This window comes from Polychytrium aggregatum, assembly GCF_025602895.1.
Source record: "Polychytrium aggregatum strain JEL109 chromosome Unknown BJ171scaffold_6, whole genome shotgun sequence".
NCBI lineage: Eukaryota > Fungi > Chytridiomycota > Chytridiomycetes > Polychytriales > Polychytrium > Polychytrium aggregatum.
This window is the reverse complement of record NW_026516208.1, coordinates 1001480-1019712: the sequence shown is the minus strand read 5'-3', so window position 1 is coordinate 1019712 and position 18233 is coordinate 1001480. Positions and strand designations below refer to the sequence as shown.

Here is an 18233-nt window from a genome sequence, read left to right as displayed (position 1 = left end):
GGAATCCGGGATGGAAGTCACCTGACGCCACAAGCAGGCCGATTGTCAACCGTGCCCGCTGCGGACAACATAGCACTGGCTGAAGCGTTGAAACACAAATGAGGGCACAGTGCCGGTTCGTTCTGTATTGGCTGTTATGTATTGGCTGCTCTCCATTAGCTGTTCTGTATTAGCTGTTCAGTACTGGCTGCTTTGCATTAGCTGTTCTGCATCTCCACGCGGCGAATCAGCTCTTCATCGGTATATCTACATGGGATCTCGGTCAGCTCCTCAGCGGCGGGGTCGGCCAGATTGGCCTTGACGGTCTCCCACATCAAAGTCGTCACCCAGGGGCCAAGCGATATGTCCCAGAAGAACTTCATCTTGGACCGGTTGAGATCCAGGCATTTCTTGGCGATCCGATAGTAGACTGGGTCCACCGCCAGCCTTTGGGCCGAGATGCGAATCGGCTGATCTTTCAGCTCGGCACATCGCCGAGAATGTTCAATCACCAGCGTGCGAGCGGAGCTCTTATTCTTGAAGAATAGGCCTTCGGTCAGAGCCTTTGTCCACGAGCCGAAATACCCCCACACAGTCTTTTTTGACGCGTAGAAGCCTAGGCAGAGAGTCTGAGACAAGCGTTTGCCAGCGCAAATGATGAGCAAATTGGGTTTGGGCCGCACAGCCTCCGGAACTGTCACGATTATCGCCCCTCCCCCATCATCGCTGCCGCGACGCTTGTGCAAGTCAGCGAATGCTACCTGGAGAAGCACGATCAAATGTGTGATCGAGCTTGACCGATATCCATCCTTTTGTTTTCCCAAGCTTTCGTACAGGATTAGCAGATTGCGAAGGTGTGCTGCGGTGTCCTGGCAGTGCTTGAAGATCGGCAGAAATGACCGGTCCGTATCGGAGTGGTTCCAAAGTTCTGTTGCACAGCAGTGGCATCATCGGGATTGTGGTCGTTAGTCCGCTGATCCTGGCACGCCTGCTGTGCCCAAAGCATCCGTCCGGCACCACACCGTTCTCGACAAGCCCGCGGTCGCGACATTCTCACCTTCAATCATGGCTGGATAATTGACGATAACGAGCATTCCATAGAACATGATGTTCCACATCAGGACGTCGCGAGTGGTTATGCCAAAGATGGGTCTGCTTCCAAACATCTGGATCGAATGGGGAATGTCCCGCATCCACTCTGGCAAGCCGCCATACCAGGTCCACAGCGCATTGTTCTGCATGCCTCTCCAAGTATGGTACTCCAACCGCAGCTTCTCCATCTCGAGCTTCCTATGATGGGCGGTGGGCGACGGATCGTATTCGGGAAAGATAGGCCCTTCGTTCAGTAGCCGTAGATATCGAACGCCATATCCCTCGATCTCCATAAAGTGGAACAGATCGACGTGGAAGTTTGGGAGCGACGGATCAACCGTGGGCGGGAGGAGGTGCGAGATCGTGTCGGTGTCGATGCCATTGTAGTTGTGCTCGATGTCGTTCCAGATCCACTGGTACTGCGGGGGGTACTGAGGTATTGCGATATTTGTGATATCATCTTCGCTCAAGATACAGGATGAATTGTATGGGGTCACTGTGTGTCTCATTTGGTAGATGATGTAGACGCATTGGTACCACGTTCTCCGCATCGTCTCTTGCTCAACCCAGTTGGTGGAGATATGGAACTGCTCAGACTCGGGACGATCGAGCTTCAGATATCTGCCGAATCGAGCTGCCATGCGGATCAGCTGCTCGCGAAGCCGGACTGGCGACATCGAAAACCAGGTGGTTAGAAATGGCTGTGGCTATGGCTGTGGCTGCCAACACTCACCCAGACGACTGAGGGTGGCATCCAGCACTCGTGCAAGCCAGTCACCCACACTCACGCACAGAGGTTTCGTACCATTGCCCTGATCTGCAAGGAGCGAACATTGTAATTTCGGGAGGTTGTCGCCGTGCATCATGTGGCGCCAGACAATGGCGAGAGAGAATGGTGGTGGTGGATTATAGTGAGATACCCAGTTGCATCCATACAGCAACCACTCAGCACCATGCAAGGGCGACACAGGACAGCGACAATAACCAGCAAGAGCAACAGACACCGGGCATTCACTCACACCATGCATTGCGGGACAGCAGAATCAGAGACTGAAGGACCTCGATCCGGGTTGAGTCCATGTCCAGCATCACCAGGTCCATCGCTTTGTTGAAGACGGGGGTAATGGCCTGCAGATCATGGGGCTCTTGACTTTGCTTGTACAGACCAAGAGAGACAACGGCATAGCGAAGGTACAACGGCTGCTGCTCCCAGGTTGCCAAAAACTGTGGCTCATAGATAAACTCCAGTCCCGGCGAGGCAAGCACGCCCGACAGGTTCTAAAGATGGACGTTGCTTTGTCACTAGCCAGCCGGCTTGTGCATTCACTTGCGCTGCAGCAGCAACTGCCTCCCTCCGCCCCACTGTCATTATGTTGCTTTGTACAGACAGCCGCATGTTCTCGTCACGCACAGGCTTACCCGGAAGAAGTTGTATACAGACGAGCTCACGACTTCAGGCGAGAGCACATGCGGGTCTTGGCCCGGCAGCCAAACCGGCCAGGAAGACGGAGGTTCAGCACGCATCGTCGCCGTTATGAAGCTCTGCAGCTCGACTGACGGCTTGAGGCCTTGTGCCGGCATGTTAAATACATCGTTCCAGGCGTCCTCGACCAACAGTCCCTGGGTCTCGGCCTCCGAGGTGGGCGAGAGAACGCCGCTTTCGACCGACAGAGAGACGTCTGCATCGGAGCTGCCGCTCTCTATCGGCAACATGGCGGCCTCGCTCATGTACAACTCAATGATGCCGAGGTTTATCGCATCGGAGACGGGATGCTCGTAAAGGCTCAGCAGCAGCTCAACGAACTCGCAGTTGGTGGTCTTGGAGGGATGGCGAACACACCGGTTCTTGAGAACCCGGAGCTTGGCCGCAGCGCCGCTGTGGATCCACATGCGCCATTCATCTTTAGAGTCTCCCGAGCCATTTCGTCCCGACTCGGAAGTCGGGGCGGGAGCTGCACGCTTTGCTGCTGGCGGCTGCTTGATTTGCGGCCGGAACTTGGCCTGGGCGTGCTCGACGGCAAGCTGTGTGAAGCGATAGGAGACCACGGCATCGTCGCCCGCCCGGACATTCTGGAGGCCCAGCAGGTGGTCTAGCAGAGTGTCGAGGTAGTCGGGATAGGTCTGCTTGACGTCGAACCGAGGCTTTTGCGAGATGTGCAGGTTGAGCCGGTGTGGTCGCAGGCGGTGCTTCAGACGGTTAGTGCTGGTGATTGGCGAGGCAGCGATCTCATCCATGATGCACAAACGGAGATAACGAAACAGGGCAGGGAGGGTGGCAGGTGGCAACAGAGGGTGGCAGGTGGCAGCGGGCGGCGATGAGCGGGCAGCTGGCTTTCAGCAGCGGTGGTGAGCAGGCAAGAGCCAGGAGCCAGAAGATGCGAGACAGAGGGTGGGCGAACGCTCCGGGGAAATGCGTGCGGATACAATAGGCCCATTGGAAAACTGGACGCTTCGCCACGCGGATCGCTTGTGCCCTTTGTGGATTGAGTTTTGCTGGCCAGATAGCCGAGCACCGTCGATCTGCACTCGCACTGCTGCGATCAATTCAGCCGGTGGGCCGTATCGATTTGCTCTGCTCTTTGCCCTCCTCATCGCAGGTGTGTCCTCTTGCCCTGACTTGCAGCGTCTCGCTGGTTCCCGTCGTCGTGCTCGCTCGCTCACTCCGTGCATCCCCTGCTCGCACAGGGCACCACTGGTTGCCAAGGATTGCCAAGGATGACACGGCGATTGCACAGCACGGTGTGGCGCTGGTCCCCACTGTCTTCTGGGTCTCTGCCGCGCCAGCCAGGCGGCCCCGCACCAGATCGACAGCCCCGAGAGCTCCCTGAATTCCGGGATTGCCAGCCGGCTGGTTCGTCGGTCCGCAACGCCAGTAGCCGCTATATTCACGAAAACCGCACAACGCAGCCGGGTCGCTCGGTTGCCACCTGCGTCGTTGCGGCCGCTGGTGTATGCACGGCCTGGGGGATCTTGGGCAGGTGCGTCGCTGTGCTGGCTTCCTCTCGCTCGCTGGTGGCAGCGGCGGCGGCTCGTTGCTCTGCCTTGCGTTTCTCCTCGTCCTCCTTCTCTCGCTTCTGCCGTTTCTTCTCTGCAATCGAGGCCCTGACGGCCTCCTCGATGTTCGGGACCCACAGATGCGCCACGTGCTTGTGCCATTGGGATATGCCCGGCTCCCTGGGTCGCTCGCGGATCGGCACCATGTCCCGCTTAACGATGCCGATGACGGGTAGCACCGACGCCGCATCCCGGCAAGCCTGCACACGCCGGGTCTTGCGGTCCTGGATTGTCTCGCGAAGATTCTTCAGTTCCTGTCTCTGGTACTCGTAAAAGTCGTTGTGCAGCTCCGAGGGCGTCTGCAGCGGCATTGGCGTGAGTTCCCTACTCGCAGACGGGTCGCGGCGGTCCTGGAGCCCAGCCCGGCACTCGCTCCTCCTCCGCCAAACTGCACCACTGGGCACAGCCCTTGCCCACCTTTCGGACGACCCTCCGGGAGGCAAAGGAGCGGCTGGTATCTGGCTTGGACAATGTCGTATCTGACTTGGCCTTGCCCACGTTGTCGTTCGAAGCTGGGCTCTGGATTCGGATCCCTGGCGTCAGCTTTTGTAAAAGTCGCACGGGTCGCTCACACGGGCTGTCACGGGCTGTTTTGCCAACGGACGGTGCGTCGACACGGAGCCACTCACCGTCGGCTTCGATATTCCAAACTCCTTCGTCTCGCGCTCCACTTTGCGCTTCTTGTCGCGGACGGTTTCCCCAAGCGAAACCAGGTCACGGAAGGCTTTGACGAACTCTTCGGACGATTCCTTCGATTGTCGCCAGGCATACATCAGCTCGCCGTCAACGACGCTGTCTCAAACACTCCTCATCTTCTCTGCTCTTGCGACAAGTGCAGCCAGCCAGCCAGCCAGCCAGCCAGGCAGTAACGAACCTCCTCGAGTCCTTGTGGACGACCGAACTGATGGGGCTCGTCGTCAAGGCTTTGGGCTGTATGCACGGCGCGAGCGCTCTTGGGCATAAAGAATTTGAATCTGGAATGGAATTACGTTGCCCAGTCAGACACCACCATTTGGTTTCCGAACCGGCTGTCGAACAAGTCCAAGTTTGCATCAAGAGCGTTCACATTGAGTGCGTGCGGGACATACGCTGTTCGTCGATGGTCCATGTCGAGGGCCGTGGACGGCAGACTCGGGAGCTTGCCAAGATCTTGCGAGCTCTGCGCCTTCTCGACCAGGGACTTTTCAAAGGTCATGCGTCCTATCATGGCTTCGGGTGACTGGGCCTCGGGCAGTCGAGTGCTTTCAAAGGGATCGGCCATGGATCTGGAAGCAGCCAGAGAGTTAGTCGACACGAGTCCGTCTGCCCTTGACTTGTGCTCGCATCTGATATTACTTACAATCCTCGCTCGTGGAGCCCTTGGATATATCGCATGAATCGTGGGTCTCGGCTCAAAGGCCGGATCCTTGTCCAGTCGATGCCCTGATCGTTCTTGCGTGCCGCTTCTGTTCTTCAAAGCACACATGAGTTTGGGAGTGTGTTGGCCGCACCACCACCACCACCACTGCTGCTGCTGGTTTCCCCGCTTCTCCTACTACCATCATCACCACGCAGCGACACTGCGCAAGCTGTTGATGCAAATTGTGCCCCCACCCATCCATACCTTGTCTCTCGCGGAGCCTGGCTTCTTGGAGGATGCCCTGTTCCTGGAATCTGAGGATAAACTTGCCATTTGGATTGTACTAATCGTGGGAGCAATCATGAGCAAGTCACCCATACAGATATGCCAGATGGCTGTCACAGTGTCCAACACAACATCTTTTGCGGATGAAACTACACAGCGACGGACCTTCAGCCGCTTCTTGAGACGATTTGAGCTCTGCATTTCCTTCAGCGGGAACGAGTCCGTCGCTGGGCGATACCATACCAGAGATTAGCGGCGATGTCGCTTCGTAACTCAGCATCGTATACATCGAGATCATGCTGGCAAGGAGCATCCTCCACATCTACATGTCCATCGGGATCTGTTCATAGATCTGTACCCACCTCGGGTCGCTGTAAGCCGTTTTATTTCAGACCCGGACTTGGAGCCATGGGTGCTTGGGCGAGACTGAGGGCTCTGCAGCGGCACTGCCAGCGGCGGCAGCCTGAGATTCCGTCAGGATTCTGGGGATGCCCTCTCAACTCGCGCTCGACTTGTAGCAACCGGATCCGCATTGGAGTGGTCCGCATGCATGCATGTTGAGCCAGCTGCACCGCATTGTCAATGGAAGGCGTTTGGTCTCGTCCATCGGCTCTCCGGCTTGGACATACCATTTGGTTTTCTTCAGTCTCTGCGCCTCGGACGAGTCTGTGGGGTCGATAGGGGCCTCTTTGGCGGCAGCGAGGATTCCGTTGATCAGAATCCGAAAGGAGTTGTCACCGCCGTCCTTTCTCTTCCAGGCGGGCTCGATGACTTGCGTCCCCTCGATGTCGACCAGCTCCAGAACCATGATCGCTGCGTTTCTGGCTGCTGCTCCTCGCTTGGAAGTATACTTGCTGAGCCGAAACACTACTCTTGATGCTCCACCCGCATTCTTCGGACAAAGGCTGCTGGTCAAGGCATCCGAGGCCTCCCAGCCACCGTTTAGTGTGGGAATTCTGCATAGACGGTCGCTGCTGTTCTCGATTGGCGCTGCCCACAATAGCCGGCACCCATCCTTGCAAACGATGCCATCCTTTCTCAAGCACTCGCGTGAGCTCCAGTATCCATAGGCGGAAGCCAGTGCTGCTGTCGGGCCTGGCGAAGAGCGGTATCGGCTGAACCGCCCAGGATGCATGAGCTGGAGACTGGCGGCAACTCTTGGCGGGAGGGGCCAGGATCGATCTGCCTTGGGCACATCCCTCGGACTCGAGAACTCTTCACAAGCACCAAGCACCAAGCTCGTCATGGGCATTCTAGACACAAACTGGGACGTGGCCAGCCACGAGGAGCTCTCGCAGGAGGACATTCATCGCGGGAGCGAAGGTCGAGACAATCGGGTCCATGACTCGCTCACGACGCTCTCGGACGGCGCATCGCAGATTGTCTCGGTCAAGCTTCGCCACGACTACTCGTTCCGGCGCCTCGTCTTTGACTTTACACAGCATTCGTCATTCAATCTGTTTATGGTCTTTATCATCTTGCTCAACACGGCCATGCTGGCGATGGAGACGTCACCGGATCTGGTTGTGAGTTATGGTAGGGTTGGCGAGTCGCGGAGGACGGCCTGGTAGATGCGATCTCTTGTTTTGCACTCCCATCCACCCCGGAAGCCATCCGCTGATGTCGATTGCGATCTCCACGCAGGCTGGTACATGGATGCCGTGGACTCGATCTTCCTGGGAATCTACATCTACGAGTTCGTCCTGAAGATCTATGCCTGGGGACGCGACTACTTTCGTTCGGGCTGGAATGTGTTTGGTAAGGAACGGCCGTGGCCAAGAGCATGCAGATGGCCGTTCTGACATTCATGCCGTGTCCACAATTCTGCCGCCGGATCGACGCTAGAATGCGCTGCATACTGGTCTGAATTTGCCCAGGGTTACATGCATGGATGTGGAGTCGCCGTCATCTGCCGCCGCTGACTCTCGCGCTCCCCGCCCGCTGCTCACGAACCATCCCAGACTTTTTCGTTGTGGTTTCCAGCCTCTTGGCTTGGCTTGTGCCTGGAATCCTGGCCATCACCTCGAGCAGCTACGACACCAGGCTCTTCCAGGCGCTCAAGATCTTTCGTGCAATTCGTGTGATCCGTGTTCTGCGAGTGCTCAAAACGGTGTCGTTTCTGAAGAGTCTCCAAGTGATTGTGACGACGCTGCTGAAATCCATTCCGGCCATGGGCAACATTGTGCTTCTCGCGGGCGTCGTCATGTGTGAGTCCTTGGGTCTCCAGTACTTTGGAGGTGGATCACCACGCCGCCTGTGCTCTATAATCGCACTGCGACTTTGACTGCACTGACCGACATCCCATCCAACCCCTGGTAGATATCTTTACTGTCATTGGCACCCTCACTTATGGAAGCGTCGATCCTCGGCGCTTTGGCAGTCTCGGCAGCACATGTTTCCGCCTCTTTCAGATCCTGACCCTGGACACCTGGAGCTCGATCTACATCGACAACAGAGACACTGCGCCAGATGTGTGGTGGTTTTCGGCGATATTTATCGTTCTGGAGAACTTTGTGTTTCTCAAGTAAGTGCAGGATTCATGCAAATCAAACAGGGAGGCATTGGAAGGAGGAGGTGGGGAACGGCGGTGACAGATAGCCGCTGACGCCACCCCCATCCGTCAGCCTGTTTGTGGCCGTCATCGTCAACAACCTACAGTCGTCACGAGCGAAAAATGCCCTGGATATCCGCACGGCACGAAGGAAGCAGGTACATAGGATACGCCTGATGAAGATGCCCTGACGAAGATACTGCCGATAGAGCGTCAAGGCAGTTCGGGAGACCATCTCACCTCGTCCTGACTTGCATCTAGAGAGAGGACGAGGCGCTGGCGTTTCTCAAAATGACGGCCGAGTCGCAGCAGCAGCTCAAGACCACGACGGATATGCTGGAAACCACCCAGGACCAGCTTATCGACGACATCATAGAGGAGGAGTGCGGTATCGACAACTACTACTCGCCCAATCTGCCCGAAAGGTACGTCCGCACCGCGGGACCGCAGTATCACAGCATCGGTTAACGAGCAAACCTGAGTCTGCAAGTATTTGATTGACTTGAGAATGGGGTGTCGTCTGCACGGTCGTCTGCATGGTCGTTTGTAATATCGCCTGCACGGTCGTCTCACTTATCGCTTGGCTATGCGGCAGGCAAAAGGATCTCATGAGCACTTACTTCAAACTCCTAGCCTCACTGGAGCATACCCTCTATGCCTACGAGAGGCAGCAGAAAGTTCTGGACAACCTCGGTACGACTGCTTCCCGGCACAGCGTGATGAATGTGCTTGCTCATGACCGCTAACGAGCCCTGTGCCTTGCCACTGCAGTCGATCTCATCAAGGAAGAGAAGGTATGGGAATGCGCACAGCCGATGGGGAGGAGGAGTGTAAACAGCAGCCAGGGAGCTGAAGGCGATGTCGTGAGGATCTGCCGCCGATTTGAGCATGGCTCTGGGACTTGATCAAGAGCCGATCGTCACCACGCCAAACGAGCCCGGCTGACATGACTTTGGCCCCATGGATCACAACAGAAATCCTGAGTGATATTGGCGACTGTCGATGTGTTCATCCCGAGGACACCAGGATATGTGTTCTGGCATTTTGTGAACACGGCTTGGTCGGCGAGCTGTTTGTGGCCGTCGTATGCGGACGATTGCGATGTGATTGGTACTCGGCATTTGCACCGGGCTTGGATGCGAGGGCCCTATTTGCGCCAGTGGGGCCGGATGGTGCATGTTGGTCGCCCGCTTGCCAGCCTCCCTTCCCGACTCGCTTTGGCCAAGATCTGCACTGGACCCTCCAGCGAGCACATCCCGAATCGAGCGTACCTGTCTGCACGCCAAACTCAATGACCTCGATCGAAGATCTGGATCTCCCTCGCACTATCATCAGCCGGGTCATCAAAACAGTGGTCGGTCTCTTGGCGATCTGTCGCCGCAGTTTGGTGTTGCTGCTGGGCTGCGTGCCAGACACCATCGTCATCCGTGGGCGGGCGGGAGAGAGGAGGAGGAGGAGGAACAGGATCGGCTTGCATCGAGGCGATCGGGGATATTGGAGCGAGGGCATCTCAGAGGCGTTGCGGTGGTGCTGACCGCTAATGCTCTCGTGGGGAATCCGCGTATATTCAGGTCCCCGAGCGGGTGCTGGTCCGAGAAGATGCTCGGCTGGCCATGACAAAAGGATGCACCGTCTTCATCAACTATCTGGCGGCAACGTATGTCGATCTATGTGCTTGTGCTTGTGATTGTGCTTGTGCTCTTGCAGATCTGTTGCTGTTATCGATACCATCGTTGTCGTTGCTGTCGTTGTTATTGCTGTCGTCATTGCCCCAGTGCACAACTTGTTCGAACTCTCAGTCGCATCTAGTCATTTATGATAGATCGCCCATCACCCCAAGATCACAGGCCGATCCCATTTAACTCTCATCCACTACTCGACTTGGCTCGTTCCTCTCCTCGCTCGCAGCGCCCATGAGGTCGCCAAGCAATCGAACCATCGAACAATCACTGGAGCACACATCATGAAGGCGCTGGAGATGATCGACTTTGATGACATGATCCCGACGCTCAAGCCAAGCGTCGAGAGTAAGTGCCGGATGCCGTTGCCCTGCACGGCCTCTCCCTTGGCGACCAGATGCTTTGATCTCGGAGACCGCCTCGGCTGTCATTGACGGCCTTCTGCTAACATCGCATACGCTCCCTCTCAACACCCCCTCCCCCATCTCCTTGCAATGCCATGGTTACGGCGCAACAGATTTCGTCCAGGCTAACCGGGCCAAGCGCAAGCAGTACAAGCTCCGGACCAAGGGCGATGCCACTGATGCACACGATGGCGAAAACGAGGACGGTGCTCCGGATGGAGATGCATCGTTTGTATCCGCCGCCTTGGCGAGCGATAACGAGGACGACGATGCTGACGATGCCGACGATGCCGACGATGCCGACGATGGCGGCGATGCCATGGACGAGGACGAGGGCGAAGAAAATGCCGACGACAACGGGTCGGTCGCCGGTGTCGTTGATGCAAGCAGAAGCTCGTCGCTGGTGCCGTCCAAGCGCAAGTCCAGCTCGACTTCAACACCCTCCAAAGAGACCAAGATGGACATGGAGAACGACAGCGAGGAGCTGAGCGATGTGGGCGACGACGATAGCGATGACGATGAATAGAGAAGCATCTGCCCCACGAGTCCCCCCCCCTTGAAAGAGCATGGACATGGCCCTGGTGGCTCCACGATGGGAATAGCGAGTATGATCATATCCATGAACACACCGCATGTGTACTCGAGGATATGTGCAGGTCGCGGAACGCAAGTCCAAATCTCAGTGGCCTCGAGAAGAACGGGAAGACGAGAGGAAGCTTCGGTTGGGCTCGGGCGACGACGGGCAAACACAGCTACATTCATGAGAGCATGGATGCATCTTTCGCCCGACTGTCGGCAATCTCGGAAACCGCCGGAACGGGCTCATCCGGTTCGAGGCAGACCAGAGACGCAGCGAACGCCTCGATTACCACTCAAAATCGCCATTGGCCTGGCGAGGGCAGTCGTACCGATAAAGACACGTGCCAGTCGCAGGAGTAGATATGAGTGCGAGCATGGACATGGATGCGAGCATGGGTGTTAGCGTGGGAGACATACAACCCTTCGAGGAAGAAAGGGCTGGCGAGCAGCTGCGGGGGAATCTCGAGCGCAAGGTCAACAAAGCGAGAGCGGCGGAAGGCGCATTGCAGAGATGTCGATAGATCCTGGCACAGGCTCCAACACCGACGAGTTGCTCCGGTCACGAAACCAACCTTGTTGAACAGGTAGTCCTTTCCATTTGCGTTGATGACGCCGTCCTTCAGGATGCACTTCCACTTGTTCTTGATTCGCGACACCTTTTCATATTGACACAGGATAATATCGCCAGAGTTTTGGTCGTCCTCGTCATCATCGTCGTCGTCCAGGTCCGATCCGATATCATCATCGTTGCCGTCCTCCTGCCACGTTCGGTGTTGTGGTGCAAAGTGAGAACGGAGATGTGCGGCGGCTATGGAGGCGTATGGTGCAGCGACGCCATTTCGTGACCTACATCGTCATCGTCATCATCATCATCGTCTCCATCTACAAATGAATCGATATAGTCTAGGGTTAGCACGCAGTCCTCGGCTCTATCGGCTGCCACCCCACAGCATGGCCCGAGCTCGGGCGTATTCAAATGCATCATCGTGAGGGCCGTAATCTTTGCATTCCAGCGTACACGGCACAACACAGGCTTGGCACTTACATCGATCCTTCTTTGCGTTTCTCTTTTCCCATGCCTGATGGAGTCTCGCATCGGCATCCTGCTTGGCCCGTCGTACGCATACCAACAGATCCATTCAGAGCCTGTTCTGCGTTGACACCGACGTCTCGAAGCAAGTCGTAGATGTGGCTTTTTAATCGCATCACTTACCGCGGTCGAGTTTTGCGATGTAACTGTGGCAAACCGCAGGATAGCGTCAGCCGAACGGATGGTGCGGGTGCATCAGCAAGATGGCGTGGGAAACGAGCCACTGCTCACGATGGCGAATCATCGTCTCATACCGCACAGCAGTTGTCGTCCTACAGACTGATTCGGGAGGATGGACTTACCAACTGCTGCAGCATTAGCGAGGGTGGCCAGTCTCTCTACGTCTTCGTATGGCTCGCCCTGGGACCATGGGACGCAGGATTCAGGACAAAGTTCGGCGAGCAGCAAGACAGCGGCAGGCAGAGTCCAGCCCAAATCGCCAAGACTGCTCATGGACGAACAGCAACAGGCCACTTGATACCTCATTGGATGATAGCGGATCCGCCACTTTCGCCTGTCGGACTTTGAGCTCCCATGTCTGCAGAGGGCGAAGCATTAGTATCCGTGCAGATTGACTGGCCCATGCCATGGCCATCCCGTTGACTGACCGACTGACTGTGACTGACTGCATGATTCACAGCGGCGATAGAGCTCGGCGGCGTGAATGACGCAGCGCAGCGCATCACTCGGAGCGGATGCAGCGATGCAAAGGGTGAATGGAAAGGGCGAATGAAAGTCGCAACCTGCTGAAGTTCTTGCAGCACCGACTCGCGAATGCCGAGACTGCTGTAGTTTTCGCGAAACTTCCGGATAACGTCGTTGATGATCCACTGGTAGACGTCGTTCTGGACATCGACAGTGTATGCCGCAGTATATGGGCAAGACACCCCAGAGAGCGGAGAAGGGAGAAGGGCCGTGGGCCAGATGAGTGTCTGGATGGCGGGTGTCTGGACGAGTGTCTGGTGAGAGTGCCCCATCCCTGCTGATACCGCCACGGAAAGCTGGCAAGACATGCCATCCCAAACGGGACAGGCGACACGGATGCCGCGCTTTATCCTTTGCACTGAGCTGCGAACATGCAACGGCGATATGGTCTGATGGTCGGAGGAAGCATGGCCGTTCTTGGGGGTTCCACGCCCGATGCCGCACCCATGTGTGAGCCACACAGCGAGAGAAACAGCAGGACGAGAGCGCCCATTACCACTTGTGAATTGGACATGACTGTCGCAGGAGACGTGCAGATGTGTGGATGGATGACGGCCACCGTGGCCTCACGTATGGTCAGGCGACAGGCTTTGAGAGCGGCGATCGCTGGCTCCTCCTCGGGCAGCGTTTGTCCGGCGATGGACCAAGGCCGGCCACAAACGAAACAGGAGGACCGGCTACAAACGCAGAGACCGACACACAGCCTTCAGCCCGCTTACCTGCGTCCGGTCAGAGGGTTGCTTGGTCGGAGTGGGCAGGCTGGGAGGGGCAGCCAGCTTCAGAGGCGGCCGGGGGGGGGCAGGTGGTCAGATCAAAGGAAAGCCGCCGGGTTTTGTGCGGTCGGGTTTGGCGGCGGGGGCGTCCTGGGCAGAAGGAGTGTGCGTGGCGCAGCCAGCGGCATTGCAGGCCCATCGACAGCAGCGAGAGCAGGCCCAAGACATGCCCCGCGGACGGCCGATGATCGTGGTGGAGACGACGGAGAGGGTGGGCCGTGCGTGCGGATGCTGGGCAGCGATGGTGTGCTTTGATGGGAGCGGGCTGGGTGTGAGGCCTGGGCTGGTCGAGCGCCGATATGGGCGCAACACGGAAGGAAGAAGGGCCTGATCCAGCTCTGCCCCGTCCAACCCCTGCATCTGGCAGCCGAGCAGCAATCGCAGGCGCAGCCGAAACAGACGGGAGTCGACAGCAAAGAAGGAACAAGCAAGCACTCGAGCATCGTTGCCATGGTGAGGCATATGCCTGCGAACAGGCGAGGGCCGTCCGGCTGGCGTCGGTTGCTATTTGCTGGCTGTTCGCTCGACCCTGGCGTTAACATCGCGGAGCATCCATGGCCTCCCTTCACTTTAACAAACGCACTCGCCATCCGCTCCGGCTCGCCATCCGCTCCGGCTCGCCGACATAGATTCGATTTATCCTCGTTCAGAACCGACAAGGCAAAACACGGCTGTCCAAATGGTACATGCCCTTCGAAGACGAGGAGCGTCAGAAGCTGAAGGCCGAAGTCCACAAGCTGATTGCCGCTCGCGACCAGAAGCACCAATCCAACTTTGTTGAGGTATCGATATGCACAGCGGGCACGAGGCCAAGAGAGGGCGGCGCGCTTCTGGGTGCAGGACCGGGAAGGAACTGGCAAGCCATGCAAGGAAACAGGAGCAAATATGCACGGAAACAGGAGCGAATGTGCACGGAAACGAGGGAAGTCATTCAAGGAATTCGGAGAAGACATGGATGGACACGGGTAGAGAACAGACGGAAGCAATAGAAACTCGGATGGGCGAACCGACTCTTCATCGTCTTGCGTCCTGGAAGGTATCGGAGGCAATGTTCACCTGCCGCGCTGCATGAGCACCGCGCCGAGGCATGCAATCTCGGCCAACAATGTTAGAGGGCTCACTGCAAGTGCAAAGGGTTGAGTCTCTGCGGTACCAGTAGTCGCCTACGTGCTCGATGAGGCGCATGAAAGCCGGGCATCCAGAGGCGACCGGATATCCGTCTTGGTCGACGTTAGCACGGAACGACTCTCGCCGCCTCGATCCTGTTCGCCAGGACAAGCAGAAATCGTAGATACTGCACTGCATCCCAACATCCATCTAATACCGCGTGCGATTCTCGCTGGCCGGTCACAGTTCCGCAACTACAAGATGGTCTATCGTCGCTACGCTGGACTCTTCTTTTGCTTCTGCGTGGACATCAACGACAATGACCTGGTGTACCTCGAAGGCATCCACTTTTTTGTCGAGGTTCTGGACGCCTTTTTCCGCAACGTCTGCGAGCTGGATCTGGTCTTCAACTTTTACAAGGTATAGATCGCAGGAGTGAGAAGTCCGAGGACTGTGTGGCGCCCTGGAAGCAGCGGACAGCGAGAGCCTCGGATTGCTAACCCGTGCATGACTGCGTGACAGGTGTATTCGATACTGGATGAAGTGTTCCTGGCAGGCGAGATCCAGGAGACGAGGTCTGTAGCGCCCGATGGCCAATCCCAACTGCGTCTCTGGGGAGTGAGCATTTGCACAGCGAGCATCCTCGCCCAAACCTGCACAACAGACGCCGTCGCTCGATCATGCTGCTAAGCGACTAACTTGGTGTCCTGAATCCTTGTGGTCCCCTCTGATTCCCTCTCAACAGTAAAGCCGTCATCATGGGCCGACTCGAGCTGCTCGAAAAGCAAGAGTAGAAGCGCATTGCGCTGCGACTCTGTTCGGCGCGGTGTCTGGAAACAGCCAGAGCTCTGAATATACCGATCCACCGATGGGACAAGTACTTGCAACTGGAGCATGAGAAGAACGCATGGCGATGACGGGCGGAGCGGCAAACCTGTGTTCGATGGGCCCCACGAAGACCGACGCGCATGATCGCTCACTGGGTGTGGGGGGAGGCGGCAGGAGACCCCGAGGAGTTTTGCCGGGATCGGGCCGGGAACATGCGTCTCGCCGGGTGGTGGGCAAAGTTGAGGCTAGATAGCGACGATGCCGGGTGAATCATCGACCGATGAATGACTCAGAGGGGGGGGTTGGTGGACGGATGGGCACCGTGTTGGGGGGAAGTGGGCACCGGTATTGCCGATGCTGATGCTGCTGCTGATGCTGATGCTGATGTTGCTGCTGATGTTGATGTGCTGAATCGCTGGCTGGCAATGCCGGATGATTGCTGACACCTTTCTCGATCATTCGAGACTGCGTGCCGTGCCGGGAGGGATGTCGCCTCCATCTCGCCCTGCATCTCGCCTGGCCTCGTTTGGTCTCGCCTCTCCACACACACACACATGCGGCGGGCAGGTGGCGCGGCGAGACAAGCGCGGCGGGGTGGTCGCCATCGCCTCGCTGGGTCTCGGCCGCCTCTCGCCGCCTCTCGCCTGCCCTCGCCTGCCTCGCCTGCCTCGCCTGTGCCCCGCCCAGGTGACTCACCTTGATCCCAGGCAGAACTGGCGCCGGGCGGCTCTTCTGCCCGTGTTTGTTGGTGTGCGGCAGATGAGGCAAAACACCCAACCTTTCCCTTCGCCCTCTCCGATCGTTACACCGCTCGTCACCAGCCCTGTTCCGGCACCAGCCGCCGTCGCTGGGCTATAAATCCCTGGTCCTCCTCCCGGATTCAACTGCCGACATCACCAGCTCTGCTTGCTCTCGACTCTTCCGCTCGCTGACCAGCCTCCCAGTCTCGATCTTTGCTCGCAATGACTTCCTACGAGAACGTTCCCAAGGGTCCCCGCCCCGAGGTTGGCCGCTACTATGGCTTTGACCACATCACCTTCTGGGTCGGCAACGCCAAGCAGGCCGCCGGCTGGTACGTCTCCAAGTTCGGCTTCGAGAGCTGCGGCTACCGCGGCCTCGAGACCGGCGACCGCGAGTACGCCTCGCACGCCGTCCGCCAGAACGACCTGACCTTTGTCTTCAAGTCGGCCCTCAACCCCGACGAGAAGATCATCAATGACTTTTTGAGCAAGCACGGCGATGCCGTCAAGGGTATGTGGCCTGTGCCTGCTGTTGCCTGCTGGTACCTCTAGTGATGAATCCTGGCGCTCTCCCCTGCTGCACCAGCCTTCGCATGCTGTGCCTGCCGCGAATACGGGAGCACCAAATGCCCAGTCCACACCCACACCCACACCCACACTCACGCCAGGCAGTGTGCACAGCTCGTTGCTGCTCCGCCTGGTCATGCTCGCGACTGTGTTCCGTGATCCCCTGGCTGTCCTGGTGCTGACCCTCCGTGCTTTTCTGCGCCAACAGACATTGCCTTCACCGTCGACGACGCCCGTGGCATCTACAAGAAGGCCATCGAGCGCGGCGCAAAGTCCATCCGTGCTCCCTATGAAATCTCTGACAAGGATGGCACCGTCGTACTGGCCACCGTTGCCACCTACGGCGATGTCGAGCACACCTTTGTCCAGCGCAACGCCTACACCGGCCCCTTCCTCCCCAACTTTGCCGCCCCCATCAGCCGCGACCCCATCAACGGCTTCCTGCCCGCCACCAACCTCCTCCGCGTCGACCACGTCGTCGGCAACCAGCCCGACAACGGCATGATCCCCGCCTGCGAGCTGTACGAGAACGCCTTTGATTTCCACCGCTTCTGGTCCGTCGACGACAAGCAGATCACCACCGAGTACTCTGCCCTCCGCTCCATCGTCATGACTGATTACGACGAGGTCGTCAAGATGCCCATCAACGAGCCCGCCGTCGGCAAGAAGAAGTCGCAGATCCAGGAGTACGTCGACTACCACGGCGGCGCCGGTGCCCAGCACATTGCCATCCGCACCGAGGACATCATCAACAGCGTGAGCAACCTCCGCGCCCGCGGTGTTGAGTTCCTGTCGATCCCGCCCAAGTACTACACCAACCTCAAGGTCCGCCTCGCCTCTTCGGCCGTCAAGATCGCCGAGGACCTCAGCATCATCGAGAAGCTGAACATCCTCGTCGACTTTGACGAGAACGGCTACCTCCTCCAGATCTTCACCAAGCCTCTCGAGGACCGCCCCACCCTCTTCATCGAGATCATCCAGCGCCGCAACTTTGAGGGCTTTGGCGCCGGCAACTTCAAGGCTCTCTTCGAGTCCATCGAGGGCGAGCAGGCCATCCGCGGCAACCTCTAAATACCTTGGACTACTGTCGTGGCGCTCCTGCCCCTTCCCGCGCCGCCATTTCTCGGCAACCCACTCCTCTATCACATAACCCCTTCATGTACCATGTCTTGATTGCACCGTCCGTCCGCCCTGCACGAGCTGTATGACCTCTCACTGGCTGTGTGTGCGCCCTGGCAAAGTCCATCATATCATTCCTCCTTTGCCCCGCCTGCCGCACTGATCCGGTGTATGTTTTTGGATTCCTACTCAATATACTCACTATTGTGAATCGGGTTGCCCCACGGCTGGATCCTGTGTTGCTGCGGATCTGTGCGATGGGATGGGTCACCAGAATGCAATCGCCCAGCGTGTCGGGACGAGATACGCTGGACCCAATAACAACAGGACAGCCGGCTTTTT

General features: G+C 57.6%; 6 protein-coding genes across 6 annotated transcripts; 3 read left to right on the top strand and 3 right to left on the bottom strand.

Annotated features, from left to right (window-relative positions):
- Nucleotides 1-90: 90 nt before the first annotated feature.
- BJ171DRAFT_596427 (uncharacterized protein) lies at nt 91-3451 on the bottom strand. Its single transcript, XM_053114681.1, has 6 exons — nt 2491-3451; nt 2091-2349; nt 1877-1888; nt 1037-1738; nt 741-907; nt 91-608 (listed from the first exon to the last, which is right to left on the bottom strand). Exons 1-6 carry the CDS (start codon nt 3304-3306, stop codon nt 198-200), a joined length of 2367 nt encoding a protein of 788 aa, XP_052970100.1. The 5' UTR covers nt 3307-3451; the 3' UTR covers nt 91-197.
- Nucleotides 3452-3956: 505 nt separating this feature from the next.
- BJ171DRAFT_636512 (uncharacterized protein) lies at nt 3957-6557 on the bottom strand (the record flags this gene model as incomplete). Its single annotated transcript, XM_053115717.1, has 10 exons — nt 3957-4424; nt 4543-4668; nt 4755-4874; nt 5000-5099; nt 5214-5390; nt 5465-5570; nt 5729-5807; nt 5915-5976; nt 6112-6212; nt 6379-6557. 10 exons carry the CDS (start codon nt 6555-6557, stop codon nt 3957-3959), a joined length of 1518 nt encoding a protein of 505 aa, XP_052970099.1.
- A 436-nt stretch (nt 6558-6993) lies between these two features.
- BJ171DRAFT_596426 (Ion transport protein-domain-containing protein) lies at nt 6994-10909 on the top strand (the record flags this gene model as incomplete). The annotated part of the gene is made up of 12 exons (XM_053114680.1): nt 6994-7285; nt 7394-7507; nt 7711-7956; nt 8069-8273; nt 8374-8458; nt 8562-8725; nt 8896-8993; nt 9072-9094; nt 9499-9654; nt 9872-9957; nt 10209-10327; nt 10497-10909. The coding sequence occupies 12 exons, from the start codon at nt 6994-6996 to the stop codon at nt 10907-10909; spliced, it is 2001 nt and encodes a 666-aa protein (XP_052970098.1).
- A 27-nt stretch (nt 10910-10936) lies between these two features.
- On the bottom strand, nt 10937-13215 carry BJ171DRAFT_259629 (transcription factor IIA, alpha/beta subunit-domain-containing protein). Its single transcript, XM_053106769.1, has 8 exons — nt 12796-13215; nt 12534-12590; nt 12355-12412; nt 12176-12198; nt 12008-12065; nt 11813-11844; nt 11535-11720; nt 10937-11272 (listed from the first exon to the last, which is right to left on the bottom strand). The coding sequence occupies exons 1-8, from the start codon at nt 13063-13065 to the stop codon at nt 11249-11251; spliced, it is 708 nt and encodes a 235-aa protein (XP_052970097.1). The 5' UTR covers nt 13066-13215; the 3' UTR covers nt 10937-11248.
- A 360-nt stretch (nt 13216-13575) lies between these two features.
- On the top strand, nt 13576-15517 carry BJ171DRAFT_492358 (putative clathrin coat assembly protein ap17). Its single transcript, XM_053109816.1, has 5 exons — nt 13576-13983; nt 14160-14312; nt 14884-15057; nt 15160-15212; nt 15383-15517. Exons 1-5 carry the CDS (start codon nt 13981-13983, stop codon nt 15429-15431), a joined length of 432 nt encoding a protein of 143 aa, XP_052970096.1. The 5' UTR covers nt 13576-13980; the 3' UTR covers nt 15432-15517.
- An 851-nt stretch (nt 15518-16368) lies between these two features.
- Nucleotides 16369-18105, top strand: BJ171DRAFT_596423 (Glyoxalase/Bleomycin resistance protein/Dihydroxybiphenyl dioxygenase). Its single transcript, XM_053114679.1, has 2 exons — nt 16369-16716; nt 16981-18105. The coding sequence occupies exons 1-2, from the start codon at nt 16428-16430 to the stop codon at nt 17841-17843; spliced, it is 1152 nt and encodes a 383-aa protein (XP_052970095.1). The 5' UTR covers nt 16369-16427; the 3' UTR covers nt 17844-18105.
- Nucleotides 18106-18233: the final 128 nt, after the last annotated feature.